This window comes from Trifolium pratense, linkage group LG7, assembly GCF_020283565.1.
Source record: "Trifolium pratense cultivar HEN17-A07 linkage group LG7, ARS_RC_1.1, whole genome shotgun sequence".
NCBI lineage: Eukaryota > Viridiplantae > Streptophyta > Magnoliopsida > Fabales > Fabaceae > Trifolium > Trifolium pratense.
The window spans coordinates 23,740,347-23,761,815 of NC_060065.1; the positions used below are offsets into that span (position 1 = coordinate 23,740,347).

At 30.9% G+C, this 21,469-nt stretch overlaps 1 protein-coding gene and 1 long non-coding RNA gene across 6 annotated transcripts; one reads left to right on the forward strand and one right to left on the reverse strand.

Annotated features, from left to right (window-relative positions):
* Positions 1-213: 213 nt before the first annotated feature.
* On the reverse strand, positions 214-5,625 carry LOC123899694 (serine carboxypeptidase-like 45). 5 transcript variants are annotated; one of them, XM_045950906.1, is made up of 9 exons: positions 5,212-5,621; positions 4,999-5,089; positions 4,737-4,867; positions 4,493-4,663; positions 2,850-3,085; positions 2,669-2,757; positions 2,096-2,362; positions 1,908-2,006; positions 214-904 (listed from the first exon to the last, which is right to left on the reverse strand). In XM_045950906.1, exons 6-9 carry the CDS (start codon positions 2,682-2,684, stop codon positions 888-890), a joined length of 399 nt encoding a protein of 132 aa, XP_045806862.1. In that variant the 5' UTR covers positions 2,685-2,757; positions 2,850-3,085; positions 4,493-4,663; positions 4,737-4,867; positions 4,999-5,089; positions 5,212-5,621; the 3' UTR covers positions 214-887. The 5 variants fall into 5 exon arrangements, 2 of the variants coding, with proteins under 2 accessions (XP_045806862.1, XP_045806861.1); XR_006805712.1 differs by lacking the exon at positions 2,096-2,362 and having other exon boundaries at positions 236-904; positions 5,212-5,615; XR_006805710.1 differs by having other exon boundaries at positions 241-904; positions 2,096-2,757; positions 4,999-5,065; positions 5,212-5,619.
* A 5,217-nt stretch (positions 5,626-10,842) lies between these two features.
* On the forward strand, positions 10,843-12,338 carry LOC123898573. Its single transcript, XR_006805347.1, has 3 exons — positions 10,843-11,003; positions 11,264-12,035; positions 12,277-12,338. It is a non-coding gene; the product is annotated as an uncharacterized LOC123898573 (long non-coding RNA).
* The last annotated feature ends 9,131 nt before the right edge of the window (positions 12,339-21,469 follow it).

The following is a 21,469-nucleotide window of genomic DNA, read 5'->3' on the forward strand; positions in this document are numbered from 1 at the left end:
GGTGACGTTGCACTGAACTGGGTTAACAAACGATCTGTGTTATTTATTATTCTGTCGTTTATTGCTTTATTTTATTCAGCACCTGTCTTGCTGCAACATATGCTATAGCATCTTGTGCAGCATTGTGTTCTCTGCGTGCCAGATTTCACAATAGAGATTACAATGATTGAAAAATTACACCAAATGTATAGATATAACAAATTGAAGCACAAGTACTACAAAGTAAACTATGTAGTATAAAAAAGCTCTCGAGATAATATATTAGCAAGTGTAAAAATAATGAGAGTGATGAGTATTATTTTTGATATAATGTTATGCAAAATTCAGTCCTTCGAGGAGCTATTATAAGACACCTATATATTTATAAAACAGAGATGAACGAGGTGTTTAAAGAAAATAGCCGTTGTGAAAATTAATGCAAATGATACGGTTTGTTTAGTGCCAACGGACATATTCAACAAATGACTATCATAATTGATTATCATATTTGTATAATCAATTATTGATGATATTTGAAGAACACGTTAAAATTGAGACGTTGCATAATTATTAGCAAATCAAAATTGACACTTCTCCTTACAAATTTGGTAAGGAATTGAATAATATTGGCGATTTGCAATGCATGGTAAACATATTTTTATGATAAAAGATAATTATGCATTTTCTAAAATGATTTATGCAAAAGTATTTTTATGCAAAAATACATTTAAATAAAAATCATTGTGAGTGTGTGATATATTTTAATGAGAGCTATTTTTACTACTCACATAAGGATCCTAAAAATAGATGGATTACAATCCAATAATACTATAATCCAAGTCATGAAAGCTTGATCCTCTTTTCCGCTTTTTGCATCATTGTCATTCTTAGACTTCTTTTGTCAATCATCAAAACCACAATATTCCTGTCAAGGCATATATTCACAATTTAAACAATCCACACTTCAATTACATAAACAAAATTGGACGGATGTAACTCGCAAAGAAAAAAAACTAAAAAAAAAAGAATTAAGCAATTAAAAAAAGGTAAACTGGACAATAAACTAAAAAATCCTCACAAATAAAAGTTGAGATAAAATTTCACCAAGTAAAAGTTTGAGAGGAAAAAAAGTTAATATATCCACTACTGGCCAAACGGACTTTCCACTACTGGCCGTGGCCGTGGCCGTAGTGAATGCTGGCGTCGTTGTAAGTCCAGACTTTCCACGTCGGGTCTTTTAATACCCGTCGTGGTATGTATATTTCTTCTTTAATTATTATTTAAAATTATGGACTTTCCACGTCGGTTTTTCCAATTAACCGTAGTGGTATGTATGGGATTCCACGTCGGTTATAATGAATACCAGTAGTGGTATGTATGGTTTTCACGACTGTTAAACTAAATATCAGTAGTGGTATGTTTGGTTTTCCAGTTTTTTAGTTATGATAAACGTCGGTTTTAAGCAATGATTTAAGTAATTCAGAATCAAAAGAGTCCAATAAATGTCAAGCTCAACTTGAGTAATGTGATTATAGAGGAAAAAACCTTCATACAAATATCATGATCAACTTATTCATACTAATTAAAACACAATATCTCTTTTCCTATGATTGATACCTAAAGGCAGAAAAATCAACACATCATATAAACACCCAATTCCAACAATAGACAAGTTAATCATTTCAGATTGGAGCAAATAAACATTTTACAATAAATGTAAAGTACCATAAAAAAGTTAGTGACATAAACATTTTACAATAAATCACTGTTTTATCTTATCTCAACTTTATAAAAATGTCTAAGAAAGTATAAATACATAAAGATACACTACTTTGTGCCTAATGCTTTTTATCAATAGAAGTAGTAAGATTTCAAGGAAGTTTCTAAAGAGAAACATTTTAGTACAAAAAAGATTTAATAATGAATACCTGTTTCCTCGTCATTCACTGTTGTTTTATAAGCAGAACTACCTTTGGCATAGGAAAATCCAACTCCAATTGGTGTCTCCAAATAAAGCATATTTACCTCTGCAACACAATTCACTAGAAGAATGAATATTCATGATGCCATTGTTGAATGTGACAACAATAGAGTATAGTTACTATATAGTATATACCTTTATTCCAACTATGCTCATTTTTAATAAGAAATTCACCATTTGGTCTAAAGGGTCCATTTTCTGAGAATGCACCTACTCCTAGAGAAGAACAACCAGGTCCTCCATTGAGCCAAAGAACAAGAGGTTTTGAAGATGGATCAGTTTCTGATTCAGCAAAATAGTAAAAGAGTGATTTGTGTTTTTTGTTATCAACTGTGACATATCCTGAGAATTGTTGAAAGGCTATGTTTATGTTTGGTTGTCCAGGAAGGGTAACAATTCTATCTGCATGAGAATGAGAAGAGAAAGAAAACACTTTCAAGATGAAAAAACTTAGATGAAGAAATAGCATAGTGATTATTGCCATGGTTTTAGAAATGGAGAGTGAAGAGAAGTGGAAAGTGGTACACTATAGAGAGAAAGAGTGATGTATTTAAAATGATGACTAGTTAGTACAAGGTTGGATGGATTGTTAAGTGTGGTGGGGTATTGAGGTGGGTGGAACTATCAAAACAAAATCACAATAAATCCATATAATATAGGAAAAAGAATGACTAAAAATGAAATTCCTGATATAGCTGATGCACATACCACATTTTCCAACCATTTCCAGAAGAAGTCAGAATGCAATGGCATATCGTTCATCTATGGTCCCAGGAACGGCGACATTAATAAGCTTGCTGCAGCAGTAAAATAAAACTATAAAATTATAGACAGAGAAATGGTTATGGTCTTTAAAAAAATTATCTTGTGTTTGGCACTGATCATTTACCAAAGCAGGACTCCATCTTTAGCAAGATCAAACAATGCATTTGTAGCTGGATCAAGGGGAAGAAACTGCTTCAAGAATTTATCTTCAGCCAAGTAACTGTTAATATGTGCAACATAAGAAGCCTTCTCAGATTCATTAATTGCATGATGAACAGTCGTTGTAGCTGTCTTCAAAAATGAAGAACTTTTTGAACCACCATCTTTTGCCATAGCTCGTGTTTGCAAGTTTACATGTGCCTACCTGAACTGGGATAACTTAAAAATAAAACCTATTAAAAATAAAACCTATCAGGCCTCAACTCGGATGATGACGACGATGGAGCAAGAGTACCAATGGAGGAACCCACAGGATAGGGTGCAACTGGCATATCAGCTAGGGAAGAAGCAGATGGACTGTAACTCAGGGATCCCATAGGATGATCAAATTTGCATGCAGATCCAAACTTACAAATTCCACGCTGCGTATAATGAGTGCAAGGTTGTGCCCCCTGATTATAAAACAAAAACATATGATGCTTGACAAATAAGAATTTGTGAATGCAATAATCAAAACAAAATTGAATAACATTTCAACTGAATAGACAAACTTATCATGCAGCAAGCTCTTTGAAAACGGATGTCATAACAAATCAAAATATATTAAGATACTTTGTCTATTCTTTACCTGAAGTCCAAAGACAAAGGATTGCACCAAGAGAGAAATAAAAGCCAAAAAGATCAAAGAAGAGTAGAAATAGTGACATGAAATAATATGTGGAAGCATGTTATGAAAATAAGTCCTTGCTTTTATATGTATTTAATCAAATTAAAATTTGGGACAAAGTGTGGGTAGGGTTCTGCTTCATCCGTTTTTCAAGCTCAACTAACTATGCAGCAGAAACTAGACAAAGAATTATTGCATTAAAATACATCGGAACAATATCAACTCAACTAATACAGTACCGTGTTTCTGTATTATCATTAAAATGAGTTTCAATCTTTCAAGTGTTCATTCAAAGTAAAGAATATTCCCTGCCCTGGCAAAAGAACATACCCACAGCAGAAGATTTGAAAGAGGAATTTACTTACAAAACTTGCCCTCAGACACAGTCAAAGCGATATACTATGATTTTAGCAAAACCTTCACCTAGGGTCTACTGGAATAAACTGGATGCACGCTAAGAATGAATGTAATACAAAATGGGACAACAACCTCCAAGTCTCCAACATATTATTCAACACATTCATCCAGAAAGCATACTTTCAAGTTAGGTGCATACATGCTAGGACTAGAGACAAATTGAGCATCAAACAACATTCTTGTATACTCTTGTGGAAAATTGCACTCATCCTCTATTTTTCAAATGAACACTAACCGCTCGTATTTGTTGGGAAAATTGCATACACCTTCCGCTAATTTGCTTAAACAAAACACATACACACCCTCTATTTTTACATAATAGAGGGGGAGATTCGGGTAATTGAGGAAATGTCGATGTCTTTTCCTAAATCGAGGGAATATATGTCTCATTTAAGCATACAATTTCTGATTCGGGTGCAATTTGTCCATGTTCATACTATTTCTTCTAGGAAAGCAATAAACACACATATTCTAAGACAGAAGAATCATATATATAAGGAATACAAAAACAAATAAGGACTCACCCTGAGGAAGGATTCAAAGTCAATTTCATCATCCATGTTCCCATAGGACTCTGACAATGCCGCCTTAATCTCATCCTCGGTAAAAAGCTCAGCGAAAATCTTCAATTTCTTGAAAATGGGAGGCAAATCTCCGACAGTAACACGACCCCCTTGAGTCCTTGCAGATACATACTGATAAAAAAAACAACACAAACACAAACATACTTTTGATTCATATGAATGACCAAGAAATAAAAAAACATACTTTTGATTTGAGTGTTCTTAATTCGACTTGGGTGAACTGGCTCTGAAGTTCTTGATCAGAAACAATGAACCCACAAAACTAGACATGATGAACTTGGTTGGGGAATATAATCAAACAGTTGGAAGAACACACTGAAACAACAAAGAAAAACAATACATTGGAATAAACGATGATTGAATTGAATAACAAATCATATGGAAGATTCATATAAGAAATCAAAAAATTACAGATTCAATGAAAAATTACAGCAAATACTACCTACCTAAAGCTTACCCAGATTAGGTCGGCTACATAGGTATCTTGCTCTTGCCCAGATTCAATATGAGAAACTAACAAAATCACAACCAAAAACCCTAAATTGAAAAACGAAGAGAAAGTACAAAATCACAAAATCAAAAACCCTAAATTACAATATTCTGAGAAGTAGAACGAAGAGAAAGTAGAACGAAATAAATAAACGAAGATATTAGCATACCTGAGAGCGAAAACGAAGATTGGTGTTCAAAAATTGAACGAAGATCAATGGCTCCTGAACCTAATCGCACCGGTGCCGGCGCCAGTACCGAAGACGAAGCAACGACAAAGAAGAAGATCGAGAGTGAATGAAGCAGCGACAAGGAAGAAGAAGATCGAGAGTGAAGAGATTAGGGTTCGTTTGATTTCAGAATGAACTGGAAATTTCAAGAGTGTGAGATTTCAATGAAGGATGGGAGAGAACGAAGATTTTGATTTTGATTTCAGTGAAGGATGGGAGATTTCAGTGAAGAGGGTTCGTTAGGGTTCGTTTGATTTTGGAAGAGTCTGAGAGATGATGATACGCGTAGAAGGATGAGAGAGAACAAAGACCTTTCTTAAAACAAAACTTCGATATAATTACATGATTGCCACCGTGTCTACTTTTCACTACCGATATTTACATATCAGTAGTGGAATCTCCTACCCATGAATATTCCACTACTGATATTTACATATCCGTAGTGGAATATCTTGCTCAATTATATTTCACTACTAGTATTTATATATCCGTAGTGGAATCATATAACCAAATGTCTTTTTTCTACTAGTGATATTTTAACCAAATAAAAATAACTTGTAGCGAGAAATAAAAGAGATGAAAGGGTAAGAAGAAAAACACAAAGAAATTATCCTGGTTCGGCCAAAAACAAAGGGCTTACTCCAGTCCCCAAGGAAAGCACCTTGAGATTTCAATAAACCAAGCTTTTATAACAGGATAAGCTAATAACCTTTACAACCGAGAACTCTCAACACAAACAATGGGATATCACCTCCCTTGTGCAAGAGTCTCTAAACCAAGAGATATCACCTCTCTTGAAAACCTTGGGATCACACCAAATACAATAGAGATTACAATGATTGAAAAATTACACCAAATGTATAGATATAACAAATTGAAGCACAAGTACTACAAAGTAAACTATGTAGTATAAAAAAGCTCTCGAGATAATATATTAGCAAGTGTAAAAATAATGAGAGTGATGAGTATTATTTTTGATATAATGTTATGCAAAATTCAGTCCTTCGAGGAGCTATTATAAGACACCTATATATTTATAAAACAAAGATGAACGAGGTGTTTAAAGAAAATAGCCGTTGTGAAAATTAATGCAAATGATACGGTTTGTTTAGTGCCAACGGACATATTCAACAAATGACTATCATAATTGATTATCATATTTGTATAATCAATTATTGATGATATTTGAAGAACACGTTAAAATTGAGACGTTGCATAATTATGAGCAAATCAAAATTGACACTTCTCCTTACAAATTTGGTAAGGAATTGAATAATATTGGCGATTTGCAATGCATGGTAAACATATTTTTATGATAAAAGATAATTATGCATTTTCTAAAATGATTTATGCAAAAGTATTTTTATGCAAAAATACATTTAAATAAAAATCATTGTGAGTGTGTGATATATTTTAATGAGAGCTATTTTTACTACTCACATAAGGATCCTAAAAATAGATGGATTACAATCCAATAATACTATAATCCAAGTCATGAAAGCTTGATCCTCTTTTCCGCTTTTTGCATCATTGTCATTCTTAGACTTCTTTTGTCAATCATCAAAACCACAATATTCCTGTGTCAAGGCATATATTCACAATTTAAACAATCCACACTTCAATTACATAAACAAAATTGGACGGATGTAACTCGCAAAGAAAAAAAACTAAAAAAAAAAAAGAATTAAGCAATTAAAAAAAGGTAAACTGGACAATAAACTAAAAAATCCTCACAAATAAAAGTTGAGATAAAATTTCAACAAGTAAAAGTTTGAGAGGAAAAAAAGTTAATATATCAACACAAAAATTGTATTATTGTTAAATATAAGTTATGTTTAATTACATAGAGTAGAATAAGATCGCGGCTATGTTATTTGGTACATAATTTCAAAGAATGTGATCAAATGATGAAAAAGGAAAAACTAATATCTATGAATCACATTATATTCTATAATTGAAACTTATTTCAATCTTTCTCACGAGCAATATTGTTAGCAAACCGCCTCTAACTCTTTTTGAAAATAATAAGAAATACACCGTAGTAAAAAAACAAAGCAACTTACGACTGCTCCACTACGATCCATAAAAGGAAAATATGATGCATCTCTTCAAACTTATGAGATATATTAGTTTTTCCTTTTATTTATTATTTTATACGAACACACTTAAATTTTTAATTTTATTTTATACGATTACACTATTAGAATAAAATATGATACATCTCTTCAAACTTATGAGATATTATAAGAGACTCGCTAAAAATTATATTCATTGTGTCCTTAATCTACAATATAAAATCTCATTTTCCTAAACAACTTTCTTATTTTTAATATAACATAATTACAACTAAATCATGTTACTATAATTTAAATATATATGTCATTATACTTATCATAATTATTATTTTTCATTTGTAATAATATACTTTAAGTATGTTCTAATCAAACATGCATGCATTCATTTGCAATTTCTTTGGTAGTTAAAATAAACTCCACCAAGTGAAAGTTTGACGTAAAATTTTAAAAGAAGTCAATATATCAGCACAAAAATTTTATTTTCATAAAATATAAGAAAACATAAATTGGATGGAAGATATTGTTAGCAAACCGCCTCTAACTCTTTTTGAAAATAATAAGAAATACACCGTAGTAAAAAAGCAAAGCAACTTACGACTGGTCCACTACGATCCATAAAAAGAAAATATGATGCATCTCTTCAAACTTATGAGATATATTAGTTTTTCCTTTTATTTATTATTTTATACGAACACACTTAAATTTTTAATTTTATTTTATACGATTACACTATTAGAATAAAATATGATACATCTCTTCAAACTTATGATATATTATAAGAGACTCGCTAAAAATTATATTCATTGTGTCCTTAATCTACAATATAAAATCTCATTTTCCTAAACAACTTTCTTATTTTTAATATAACAGAATACAACTAAATCATGTTACTATAATTTAAATATATATGTCATTATACTTATCATAATTATTATTTTTCATTTGTAATAATATATTTTAAGTATGTTGTAATCAAACCTGCATGCATTCATCTGCAATTTCTTTGGTAGTTAAAATAAACTCCACCAAGTGAAAGTTTGACGTAAAATTTTAAAAGAAGTCAATATATCAGCACAAGAATTTTATTTTCATAAAATATAAGAAAACATAAATTGGATGGAAGATAATAAGTCGTTTTGCTATTTTATACATAATTTCATGGAATATAAGCAAAAGATAAAAAAGACAAAACTACCATATATATATATATATATATATATATATATATCACATTCTATAAGTTGAGTTTGGTTTTTTCTTTCTCATAAACAATACATTTAGCAAGGATGACTGCTGCTATAATTCTTATTGAAAAGAATAAAAAATATACCAAAATAAAAAAAATAAAACAACTTGCGAGTGCACTAATGAGACCCATAAAAAAATTAAATTAAAATTACACAATTAAGATACAATATAATACATCTTTTCACACTTATAAATAATATAAGAGATCTTTTTTTTACGGAATATTATAAGAGATCATTAAAAACTATATTAATTGTCTTTAAAATATATTTTTGAGCAAAAATATATATAAAAATAAAAAATCAATTATATAAATCCATACAAAATTTCATATTTCTAAATAACCCTCTTATTTTTAATATAAATTAATATTAAACCTATCTATTTCACTATATTTTAAAATATTATCAATCATTTAATTATATATAATGATACTTATCATAATTATTATTTTTTATTTATGAAAATATTTTAAGTGTGTATTTTAATCGAGCCCGTAATTAAATTTTGGGTTGATATATTTTCCTGAAAATCGAGACTAATAAAATCGGGATAAAATTTCACCAAGTGAATAATTGATAAGAAACTTCAAGAGAACGAGAGGGAGGTAAGTAGATAAGTTATTTGGCATATTAAATTATATAGAAGGGAGTAAACAGTAACGTTGCTATTTGATAGGTAATTTTCAGAACACGAGATCACGTGATAAAAAATGTCAAAACCACCATACTTCTTAGTTCAACATTACTCATGAGTAATATTTTCACCAAGTATAAGTATGTATGACCTCCAACTCTTATTGAAAATAAATAAATAAGGGATACATTAAAAATAAAAAAGCAAAGTGATTTGTGACTAAAATTGCAACTCATATAATGAAAACTAAGATTTTATACGATAACACAATTAAAACAAAATATGATACATCATTTCAATAAAAATTATTTTAATTCTGAACAACTTTTTTGTTTCTACACATATATAATATTGAATATAACCATATCGTAAAAAGTATTTAACAATGTATTTTAATCGAATGTGTGATTATACTTATCACAATTATTATTTTTAATTTATAAAAATATTTTAATTATGTATTTTAATCGAACCCGTGCAACGCACGGGTTTATCCCTAGTTTATATAATATTGTTAAAAAAATTTAAGCATATCATTTTTTTATTATCTTATATTCTTTTTATATTTTTGTAGTGAAATTACAATGACAGATATAAAACTTGCAACATGGTTAAAAATAATAAGGATAAATTAGTAACTAACTTTGGTGGTAATAATCGATTTTGAATGCACAACTTTTAAGACTAATTTTTCATATGAGGTGCCTTAAAATGTGCCTTTAGGGCACATGTTAGCTTTTTCCTTAATATTAATGGTTGATAAGCGGTAAAAAGAAAAAAAAAAAAGAAAAAAAAAAGGAGATGCAAACCTTTGGGATATGAGTTTTTCATCATCATTCTCAACTCTATCCTCTTCATATCTTCAACCTCAACAACAACATCATTATCAATGACAAACATGGTGATGCAGGAAAAAAAAAACAGTAAACTCAACCCAGAAAATTCCTACACCACCAATCACTTCACTTATTCCCTCATTCATTCAAACACTAGTACAAATATGACATATTACTAAAGGTTTTACATCAGTGGAAGAGATGTCAGATGTGAAAAGTAAAATAGAGTACTCTTTACATCTGGTTTCAATTGTACTTGATATGTAAAATACATAGACACAACTTATTACATCTGATCAAAATATCCCCAGATGAAAAGCTAAACGCGGTGGCAATTCTGTAATTATTGCAAAAATTGTCTAAAGTGTTTTTTTTTTATTTGAAGGGAAATTATCATAAGCTTGATGCACGCAAAAAAACAAAACAACCTAATCTTCTCTCATCAGCTTCACGCACACAAAGAACAAACTGAACCCTAGCTTTCAATTTCACCAAATTGATCGAACTAGTTCAACAAATCTTTGTTTCAGCAAATCGTTCACTCTCTCACTCGATCGAACTATCCCTCTCTCTCTCTCTCTCACACCCGTTCTCCCTCGAACCCTACCCTCCAATCTCTTTCACTGAATCACAAATTCCAATCCCTAATTGAAGAATCAAGGCTTACTGAACCCAAATAGAAGCTCAATGAAACGAATCAAAGCTGATTTTGGGTTTTCGGTCGGAGGGAGAGGAACAAGCTGAGAGAGCTTTGATTCTATTCTTACACAGTGGTGGTCGCATACCTGTTCTCTCACTATCGAACTCTCACAATCTCGTCATCTCTCTCATTGATGATTACCTAATTGCAGAATCAAGGCTCACTGATAAACGGAAATTACATGAATTGAAGCTCTCTCGGCCCAAATCGAAGCTCTCCGACTGAAAACGCAAACAGGTATTGATTCTATTCTCAATTTTTATTCTTAAAATTATGTTCTTAGTTTGGTACTCTGTCAGATCTGTTTATGTTTTCTTAGTTTTTTTTTTTTTTCATTTAAAGTTTCAATGATTTATTTGTCTGGTATACTGGAAATTATAAAGGTAAATTATATGATAGTGATTTTGTTTTCTTAGTTTTCTTTCAATGAGAATGGATTCTTTGTCTTTCTAGCCAGCAGATCTTTGAATAAAATTTTAGGTTCTATATTTTTACAGGATAGCAAAGGCTTTGAACAGTTGTAGTGCTAGCACTGGTGACATTATCAGTACCACATTGAGGCTCAAACAAGAGCTTGAAACTATAATACACAAACACAAGAGATTGTGACATGTTTCTTATGTGATTATCAGCTCTCCCCTGAAGAGGTTTGAATTATTGTTTGATGTTTTACCATCGGCACGTGGCTTTGTGAATCAAATAACTGAATTATATTCTTTCTTAAACTTAATTTTTGATCATCGGTAGATAAATGCACTTAGAGATGAAGATTTGAATGAAAAACGTTTTCAAAGTTTTGAGATAGTAGCTTAATTGGTTTCACATGTGGCTCACTTTAAGGCTATATGCTAACAAGTGTCTTGCTGTAGGGTGCTTCAATTTGTTGAAGCTTTGATCCTAATAACTTGTTCTCTGTGTTTGAAATTGATAAGGGTTACATATTTACTTGATTGCTTATGACTTTTATGTTTTTGTTGTTAAATTATGTTTTAAAGGGATGAAGATTTGAACCATTTTCTGCACTGATTTACTTTATCTAAGCTCGGTAAGATTATGAGTTGAACACTAATATGTATATCATCGTGTATATCATGGAATCACCGGTTTGTTGGTGAATTGGTTTTCAATGGCCAAATTAGACTTTCTTTGTTAGTTATGAGATTCACTACCAAGATGACTGCAATATCTGTATTAGATGCAATCTGTTGAATGGTCTTTGAAGGAACCAAATGCTATGGGCTTATCAACTTTAGGGAAGGATGGAAAACAGTAAGATCAGCCTCTCTCTCTATATATATTTTTTAAATACTCTTGTACAGTGATAGATCACTAAATGCGTATTCTATATTTTTTTGGTTATATAATTCTAGTTTATATCAGAATAATCAGTTGTCATATTTTCATAATCCTATGTTTGAACTCTTAAGCTTAATTAAAATGAATTTCTGTCCTACCATAATATTTTCAATATTGGAACATTTTCAAATTAATCTACTTCCATTGGCTGCAGCTCATCACGGATAGTATTGCTAAAAGGCTTCGACAAGGATGCATTTGTGTGGTCAGTAATAACAAAAGCAACAACAAAATTAGATCTCAGCAACCTAAACAATTAGAATTAGATCTCAGCAACAACAAAAGCAACAAAGATGTCTTTCTTTTTCTCAATTTTGCTACTTCCCTATTTTTGAATTTATGCTGCGTTTATTTGATGAAGATTAATAAATTTATTTCTTATTTATTTAAAAATTATAATTGTTATTAAAAATAATAAATTTGCTGATGTGGAATTGTTATTTGCCACATGGTATTGGCACATAAGCGTTTTGTTGCCGGCTAGTTAAAAATTTGGGTGGGGGACCAAAAGTGCAAAAGGGGCAAGAATGTTTGATTTTAAAATAGTGAGATCAAAATTGCAGATCTTATAAAATAGGGGGATCAAAAGTGCAATTAAGCATAATATCTTATAAAATAGGGGGATCAAGTCTTTCACCACGCACAAGTTACGAATACACTATAATGAATACAAATTTTACTATTGGATTGAAAGTTTATATTGTATATATCATCCATAAATTTTTAAAAAAAATTTCAAAATATGTTATCGACACCCATCAAATGATTTTCAATTTTTTTTTTTTTAAAAAAAATTATGGATTTTATAAAATTTATATTCTTTATAATCTATGAAGCACAGACTCTGACACGGGCACCGCGACACCGCTAATGTAAAAAATATTTTGTGGTGTTTTACTTTTACGAATTTTTTAATATAAGAAAATATACTTATATTTCATATTATATGAATTCAATTTATTTATTTTTGGATTTATTCTTTTTTTTTAATTAAAGAAGAAGGAACCAATTTATTTCTCATATATAGGTATATACCTAAATTAATATATAATATTTTATTATCATTTATAATTTGAATTTAAATTACATACTTTTTTTTGGTAGAATTTCCATACATATTCTAATTAAAACATACCTTAATTGTAAACCAAAAAATAATTGTTAAAACCGAAAATAATTCATTTGATGAAATTAATTTAATATGAGAATTAATTGTTTTGTTTTTGACTAAGGGAGAATTAATTGTTAAGAGCATCCACAATAGAGCACTCCAACTTTGAGTACTTAAATGGGTCCCACATGGACACATCACTAATTTATTATTTTTTAATAATAGTACCTAATAGGCATTCAATCCCTCCAATGGAGCACTTCTTAAAAAATTCTAAAATGGGTCACATCAATAATTGCACATCATTACAATAACTTATTATTTGATTATCTATTTTATAATATAAATTGATTGAATGATAAAATTATAAAATTAGTATGTACTATTTTTTTTTATAATTCGAAATGGGAGATGGTCTAAATGCACAAGAGAAGAGAACCATTTTTACAATGCCATGTGTACAAATTCCGTTGAAAAAATGCTCCCAAATAATATTATAATAGATATCTTCAATCCCTCGTTGATCAATATTGTTGTTTAGTCATATCTTTAACTCTTGTAGATATGTGTGATATGTGCCTAAGGAGAGTATAAGCAAAAAAATAATTTTTTTTGGGACACTTGTCCGACATTCGTCGTACGAGTGTCTTACAACTAGAGCTGGGTATGTGGGCTAGTCCACCCCGTTTAACCCGCCCCGCATATTAAACGGGGCAAACAAGCCCGTCGACAAAAATAAACGAGTTATAATATTAAACCCGAGTTCAGTCCGCATATAAGCCCGCGGGTTAAACGGTTAACCCGTGGACTATTACAACAAAAAAAAAAACTTTTTTCAAAAATAAACTAAATTAGTAAAATATTGATATAATAAAAGCTAAAAAAAACTATATTATTAATAATTTTATGATATAACATATAAATTGTAACTAACAAATAAAAATAAATAAAGTTTGTGATATCGTTGAGATTATCTATCTTTTCTATGACAATAATGCAACCAAAATCAAATTCAACTGATTCTTATCGTCATTTTTGTGCAGTGCATTTTAGTGAGAAAAACTTTCTACATGTAGCCCAAAAAAGCATAAAAAGATTAACAGATTCAACTTAACTAAATCACATCAAGGTAACCAAATTACTCAAAACATAATAGCGGAAAATACCCCCGAGACAAATAACTACCCATTTGGACATGTATCCTTTAAATACTAGCAAAAGTATATACAGCTAAGACAAAGTAAAAGAGAGTGAAACATAATAAAAGATTATAAGTAGAAGAATATGTCTGAATCGTGATGTTTTATGTTGTTGTCTACATGATTAAAATTGGAGTGTGTTGTTGTTTTTTATAATTAAGGTTTAGACTAAGTTTTTTTTTGTTAAAAAAGTTGGATTTGGACATGAACCAAATTATTTATAAGTGATAAATTTTGTAATTATTTATATAAAACAAAAAGAAGGCGGACCACGGGCTAACCCGCGAACCCGCGGATTTAACCCGCATAACCAGCGGTTTTAACGGTTCAACCCACACGGGCAAAACTATAAACGGGCCAAAAAAATTGGTCTTAAGTCCGTGCGGACTGCAGGTTAAACGGGTCGACCCGCGGACCTTGGTCCGTATACCTAGGTCTACTTACAAGTGTTGAACACCGATAAAAAGAGTGTCAAAGTAAAGGAAAAATTGAATTTTTTCCAACATCGGTATGAGCTATCTGACACGTGTTGTATGAGTGTCTTACAGGTGTCGGACACCGATCAAAGAAGTGTCAAAGTAAAGGAAAAATTGAATTTTTCTCGACACCGGTATGAGCTATCCGACACGTGTCGTACGAGTGTCGGACACCGACACGTGTCCGACACCGTGACACGCCTAATCATAAAGGTGTCCGTACTTCATAGCTTATAGTAATAATATTGATGACTTATACACCATGAAAGACTTATAGTCTTTCATTTTCATGTTTAGACAAAACCTTAATATCAAGGCCAAAGACATGGATTCCATCGTCGTTATTGTGAACCTGTGTTCCAGACCAAAACAAAATTTATTAGTATTTTTATAGACAAATAAAGGTTATTTGTTGAAAATGTTAGTTAAGCTGACGCTTAAATTTCCCCCATTAATAATTTGTTTTAAGCTCTTAGATGTTTTTTATGGTTGTTCATGTAAACAATTCAGGAAGTCTGTATAAATCTTTTAGAAAGGGGTTTGAAATTGTTTACGTTTTTTAAAATTTTATTTTCGAACAAATAAAAATGATTATTGATTGATTAATTTAGTCAAAGTGAATGCAGAGAATGTTTCAAGAACGTTCTCAAAGCTTAAAAATGTGGAAGTGTAATAAGTAAATGCTTAAATTAAATTAAAAGAGTAAGGAAAGGCAAACCTAAAATAAACGTAAGGGATCGAATTGAAACCTAAAATAAATATAAGAGACCAAATGTGTAGTTAAGCTGAAATTTAAACACCAATGATTTATACTGGTTTACCCTAAAACATAGGTTACGTCCAGTCCCCACTTCCAGCGAGTTTATCTACTATAATCTTCAAACTTCACAGATTTTCAGTTACATAACTTCAGATCTAAAATCAAAAACCTCAAAGCTCCTAGAGCTTGTATCTTCCTAGTCAGTCTTGACTATGCTCAATCAATAGTCACATATTGGTTTGAGCTAATTACAATCGAATTGATAGTTTGGTTCTAAGCTTAAAACAATCTCAAGACAAAATGAGAAGCCTTATACAAATTCACTCTAATTACTCTAGGAGTATTGAATCTGATATTACAGTAAAGAGAGTGGTGAAAAGAGCTTTGACAATGTTAGCAATTGATGGGTGGGTGGGGATTGTCTCCCGTGTAAATGTCATGGGAGGGAGTCCAGTTTCATTATCCACCCTTTATTATCTTTTTTGTTATTTTAAGTAGACATCTACAAAAAATCAAATGAATGGTGTAGATTTAATTGAACAATAATGTGACCGGAGACAACTCTCCCGTAATTGATAGATTGAATGAGTTCTGTTAAGAATAATGGTGATTAGCTAGTAGCTACTATTAGTTAGTTAGAGTTTATATTAATTTGTTAAAGTTTGTTATTAGGTGGTTAATTAGTTAACCCCTAAATTGCTCTATATAAGAGTCACCATTGTATCATTTTCATCATCTTTTATCAAATATGAATCCTTATGATTTTTACTATCTTGAAGACTTTCTAAAGTTTTCTCCATTTTCTCCAAACCATGGAAATCTTAACATGGTATCATCGCCTCGATTTCGATCACCGAGAATCCGTCCCGCTTCCGCCATTATTCCAGTACCGGAGAATTCCTCCATTGCTTATCACAAAGAAATTTACACTGTACTTTTTGATCCACCTTCATTTCTAATGGTTCACTCCATTTTTTGTCACTTGTGGAAGAAATCGAAGATGGAGAAGAAATTCTCGCCACTTCCACCACTTCGAAAATCACCACAAGAATCTTCAATTCATGTTGAAGAACGTTTGACTGATTCAATTCCAGAGGCAGAGGGGGAGATTTCATCATCATCTACCTCTGTTCTTGTTTCATCTATCAGGTTTGGTAATTTTGATTCTGAAATTGTTCCGATCAAACCGATTAAATCTGTTAAACCAAGAATCGAAGGATACATAATCAAGATTGGGGAGATACCTTGTTTCTTGAACCAATTAGAACATCATGATTCTGTATCATCACCTTCAGATCAAGAATTAGATATCAAAGAAGAGTTGATAAAGACTACAAATTCTGCAATTCCACTTCCCCAATTTGAAACTACACAAAATCAAGCGTTGGATCTTGTCACGGATGCATTGAAAAATCTGGTGAGTCAAGTACAAAATCACAATGTTGATATCAGTGTTTCCAATCGCATCACCATTTCCTCAATCAATTTCTGCGATTATAGATTTGAAAATTCTGTTTTGGCTTTGAATGTTGATGTAATGGCTTCGGCTCAAGAATGCGATAGTTCTGTTATCATAGATCCACCGTTCCAGTCTCTGTTTAGGTTATTTTTCAGCACAGCCGCTATTGTCGCCGTCGAAACTGTTTTTGATCCCGGCGGCGTGATCGTCAAGCCTCTTTCCTTTGCGAAGGTTCTCGATGATTATGGAGAAATTCGTAGCTGTGAATCTCAATTTCACAATGATGGCAAAACAGATTATGTGATCACTGTCTTTGATCCCGGTGGCAATCAATGAATCTCTGTTTTTGGTCAACTATTGATTTGATGCACCAAGAACAAATGGTGTTTGTGTAAAGTCCTTTTTGAATCCAGGTTCACTATTGCAACTTGGTGGAGTCTAGATGACGATTCTTGAGCTAATATGTTTTATGGAATATTGAAAGCTTTATCAGTATAGTGGCATGGTTTGGAAGATACTTTTAGTTATAATGAAGCTTTGGTTACAAAGTGTTGAGAGTATCTAGTAGTGACTTGTTGTCTTGTTTGGAGCTAATATTCTTTGTTTGATAATTGGTTGCTTATGGCTTCAGTTGCATATCAATCAAATGGTTATTGAGTTTTGCAAATTCATACATGTTTTGATGAAGTCTTGGCTTATTTTTTGTGACTTTCTGATGTTGAAGACAATTTTGGATTATGTGTTGGCTGCTACAATTCTAAGAGTTATTAGTGTTGCAATTATTGGTATTGTTATTGCATTTGGAGATCATGCTCTGCTGGTTTCAGTCATTTGATATACATGGTTTGAGGATGAATTTCATACATTGTTGGATTTTGCTCATGATTCTCTACATCAATGGTATTGACACATATGGATAGTTTAGTGCCTCGTGTTTGCTTCTGATTAGTCTACAAATGTGAAGATTTAAGAACACTTTTGGATTCTGTCATATGCAAAATTAGCTGGTTTTCACATTAGAGAAGGATCAGATTTTGTGATTGGTTATTTACTGCCACTGCTTGTGTACTTGCTTCTGTTTGAAGGGTTGAATTGCATCTGATCTTGAGGTTTCAATCGAATTGGTTCTGATAAGAATTGGCTATTTGTTCATTCACATGTGGTAGTACTTGAGCTCTTTGGTAGCTTTTTTGTTCTAGCTGAAGGCCTGCACCATTTTTTTTGGTTTCAGAGAAGGAGGAAGCTTGGATTCTTTCCTTGTTTGAGTCCTGGATCGCATGCTTGGATTCCTACTGGACTTGGGTCTCATGTTATTTGCTGCAATGCAATTTTAGATTGCATTTTTCACACAATAAGTTTGAGAATAATTGTAATTCAACCTCAAATTGGAAAATTGGAAAATTTTCCAATGTTGAGTTTGAGGGGGGATGTTAAGAATAATGGTGATTAGCTAGTAGCTACTATTAGTTAGTTAGAGTTTATATTAATTTGTTAAAGTTTGTTATTAGGTGGTTAGTTAGTTAACCACTAAATTGCTCTATATAAGAGTCACCATTGTATCATTTTCATCATCTTTTATCAAATATGAATCCTTATGATTTTTACTATCTTGAAGACTTTCTAAAGTTTTCTCCATTTTCTCCAAACCATGGAAATCTTAACAAGTTCCATTAAAATATGACACCTTGATCGTAAACCAATATATTCATCATCCTCAAATCTCAACCCAAAAATTCACAAACTTTTAAGATAAAATAAGTTCCATTAAAATAAGTAAATTCACAAACTTTTTACTTCCCCACAATTTGGGGGAGTAAAAAGTAAGTCTAGCAAGGAATTTGCTCCCCTCCCCTTTCATCTTTTTCTAAAAATTGAACCATGTAATTAAATTTAAAAATATTCCATTCCTTCCCTTCGTCTACCCCAACCAAACACGCTCAAAGTGGTTGTCAACAATTGTAATAAGGGTGATGTTGGCAATAATAGAATTCGATTAGTGCTACAATTTTTTCCTTTGTGGGCACACAACCCTAAATATATTATTTGGACACACACATAGTATGTGTTTGGTTATGCGTCAGAAATAATTGATTTTGGCAGAATTGAGTTTGATAGAATTGATTTTGATTAAAAGTGAGTTGAACAGAATTGATTTATGTTTGGATAGATTAACGTAAAAGTGATTCTCAATATTTGATGTTGTTTGGATGATTTGAATCAAAATTACTTTTAAAGGTGTAAATTACTAAAAAGGTCTTTAACATATATAAATGTATAATAGGTTTTAATTGTATTTAAAAATAATCATAAAAAACAATTATATTTAAAAATTTAATAAATAATTTTGATATATACCTTTTTAATAAAAATTTAATAAATTTGTATGAAGATAAAAAAAAAAAAAAAAACATTTGCGTAAAAAACACATTATAGAGCAAAAAAAGTATTTAACATCAATATCCTCAAGAACAAAAAAAAACCCAATTAAAATCAACTTTAATGGGCCGCTGTTTTTTTTTTAAAAAAACAAATGGGCCATAGCAGAGGCAAAGAAGTAGCAAGCCAGCAACAGTTATCTTCTTCAACCTGATAGCCGCAAAAACAGAGAACCACCGCCATCGCAAAAGGGATGAGGGTAAAAGTGGAAAATTAAAGAAAATCATACATGCCGCACATCATATAAATTTCAAAAGCGATTTTACTAAACGTAGAAGCTCGGATTTGTAGCTTTGGCCAGAATCAAGTCTGGGAGGCAAAATCGATTTTCATTAATTTTCCCAAACATGTTGCAGAGGATTGAAATCACGTATGGGAAGATGAAACGCGCGTTTATGGCTTGCCAACGTCAAACCAAACACACGCATAAAACTATATATCGCTTAAGAGTTTAATTAATATGCACCGACAGTGTAAAATAGTTTTACACCATCGTCCAATAAACAACCATCATTTTGTCATGTCATATCAAGAAAGTGGGGTGAAATGGGATGATGTGGCGAAAAACATGGTTGGTATTGGTTGATAGTGTAAAATTATTTTACACCGTCGGTGCATATCAATTAAATATATTACTTTTATTTTTTCTTTCTCTACTTTTTCCTTTTTATTTGTGAGTGCCTAAACATTGTAACCATATTTTGCGCCCATGCAAAAGTAATTTGATCATCTATTTACAGCCTCGTGCTCAGATTAGTTCATTACTTTTGTTGCGTTTGGCCTGACTTTTTTTCAACTTGTAAGTTACTTTTACCTTAAAGTTAAAAAATACCACTTTAAAGTTAAAGTAAAATTTGTTTGGATTTTATATTAAAAAAAAACATAAAAACTACTTTTAAAGATATTCATAAAATATAGTATTATTAAATGTTTTGTTTAGTTCGATAGCTTAGAGGCTAAATTTACACATTATAAATATGAAGAAGTGGGGAATTCAGAGTTCGAACTTCGATCTCTCTGGTAATATTTTTAATAGTTATCAACTGAGTTACTCTTAAAAAAAATATTAATAATTATTTTGTAACATTTAACTTCTTTTTTTTTCTTTTTTATATTTATCCATTACTATAACATTAGAATAGATATAAAAAACATTAGATTCAATAAAAATTGTAATGATAAAGTAAGATATCATTAGATTAGCTAATGGCTGTGGCGTTTCCAAAATTCCAACATGCAAAATATTAGTAAAATGAAAATATAAAATGGATGCTGCTGGGTTTCGAAGGAGAAACCAATAAAAAAGGAGGCGAAGTACAATTAAGTTGATATTTGTAGCTTTTTGTTTAGGCTCCTTATCCATTGTTTTCTTCACTAAAAAAAAGTTCTTATTTTTAAAAAGAACTTATGTTAATTTGTGTTTGGCCGGACTTTTTCTTAAAATTAGAAATAAGTCATAAAAAAGCTACGCCAAACGGTACCTTAGTCCTTATAAAATCCCAAACTTTTAAGTTTAATCCTTAAAAAAAAAATTCATTTTTGGTCCCTACTTTGCATTTTATATGAACTAATTCGAGAACTAAAAATATCCAATTTTGTAAAAAAAAAAAAAAAAAATCTAAATAGGAATTATTTTACAAACTGCAATATTATAAAGGACTAAAATTACCATTAAAATTTAATAAAAGACTAAACTTGAAAAACGTAATTTAGTAGGGACTAAATAAAAATATATTTTTTGTCAAAAAAATAAATATATTTAACCCAAAATTAAACTACAAATTATTTACTATCATTGTTGTTAGTTGTTACTCTTTCATGTGATTCTTTCCGTTTTCTTTTGGAAAAGAGTATCAAATTACACAACAAAATCTTGTAACAGAAAGTTCAACAAAAATCACTGAGA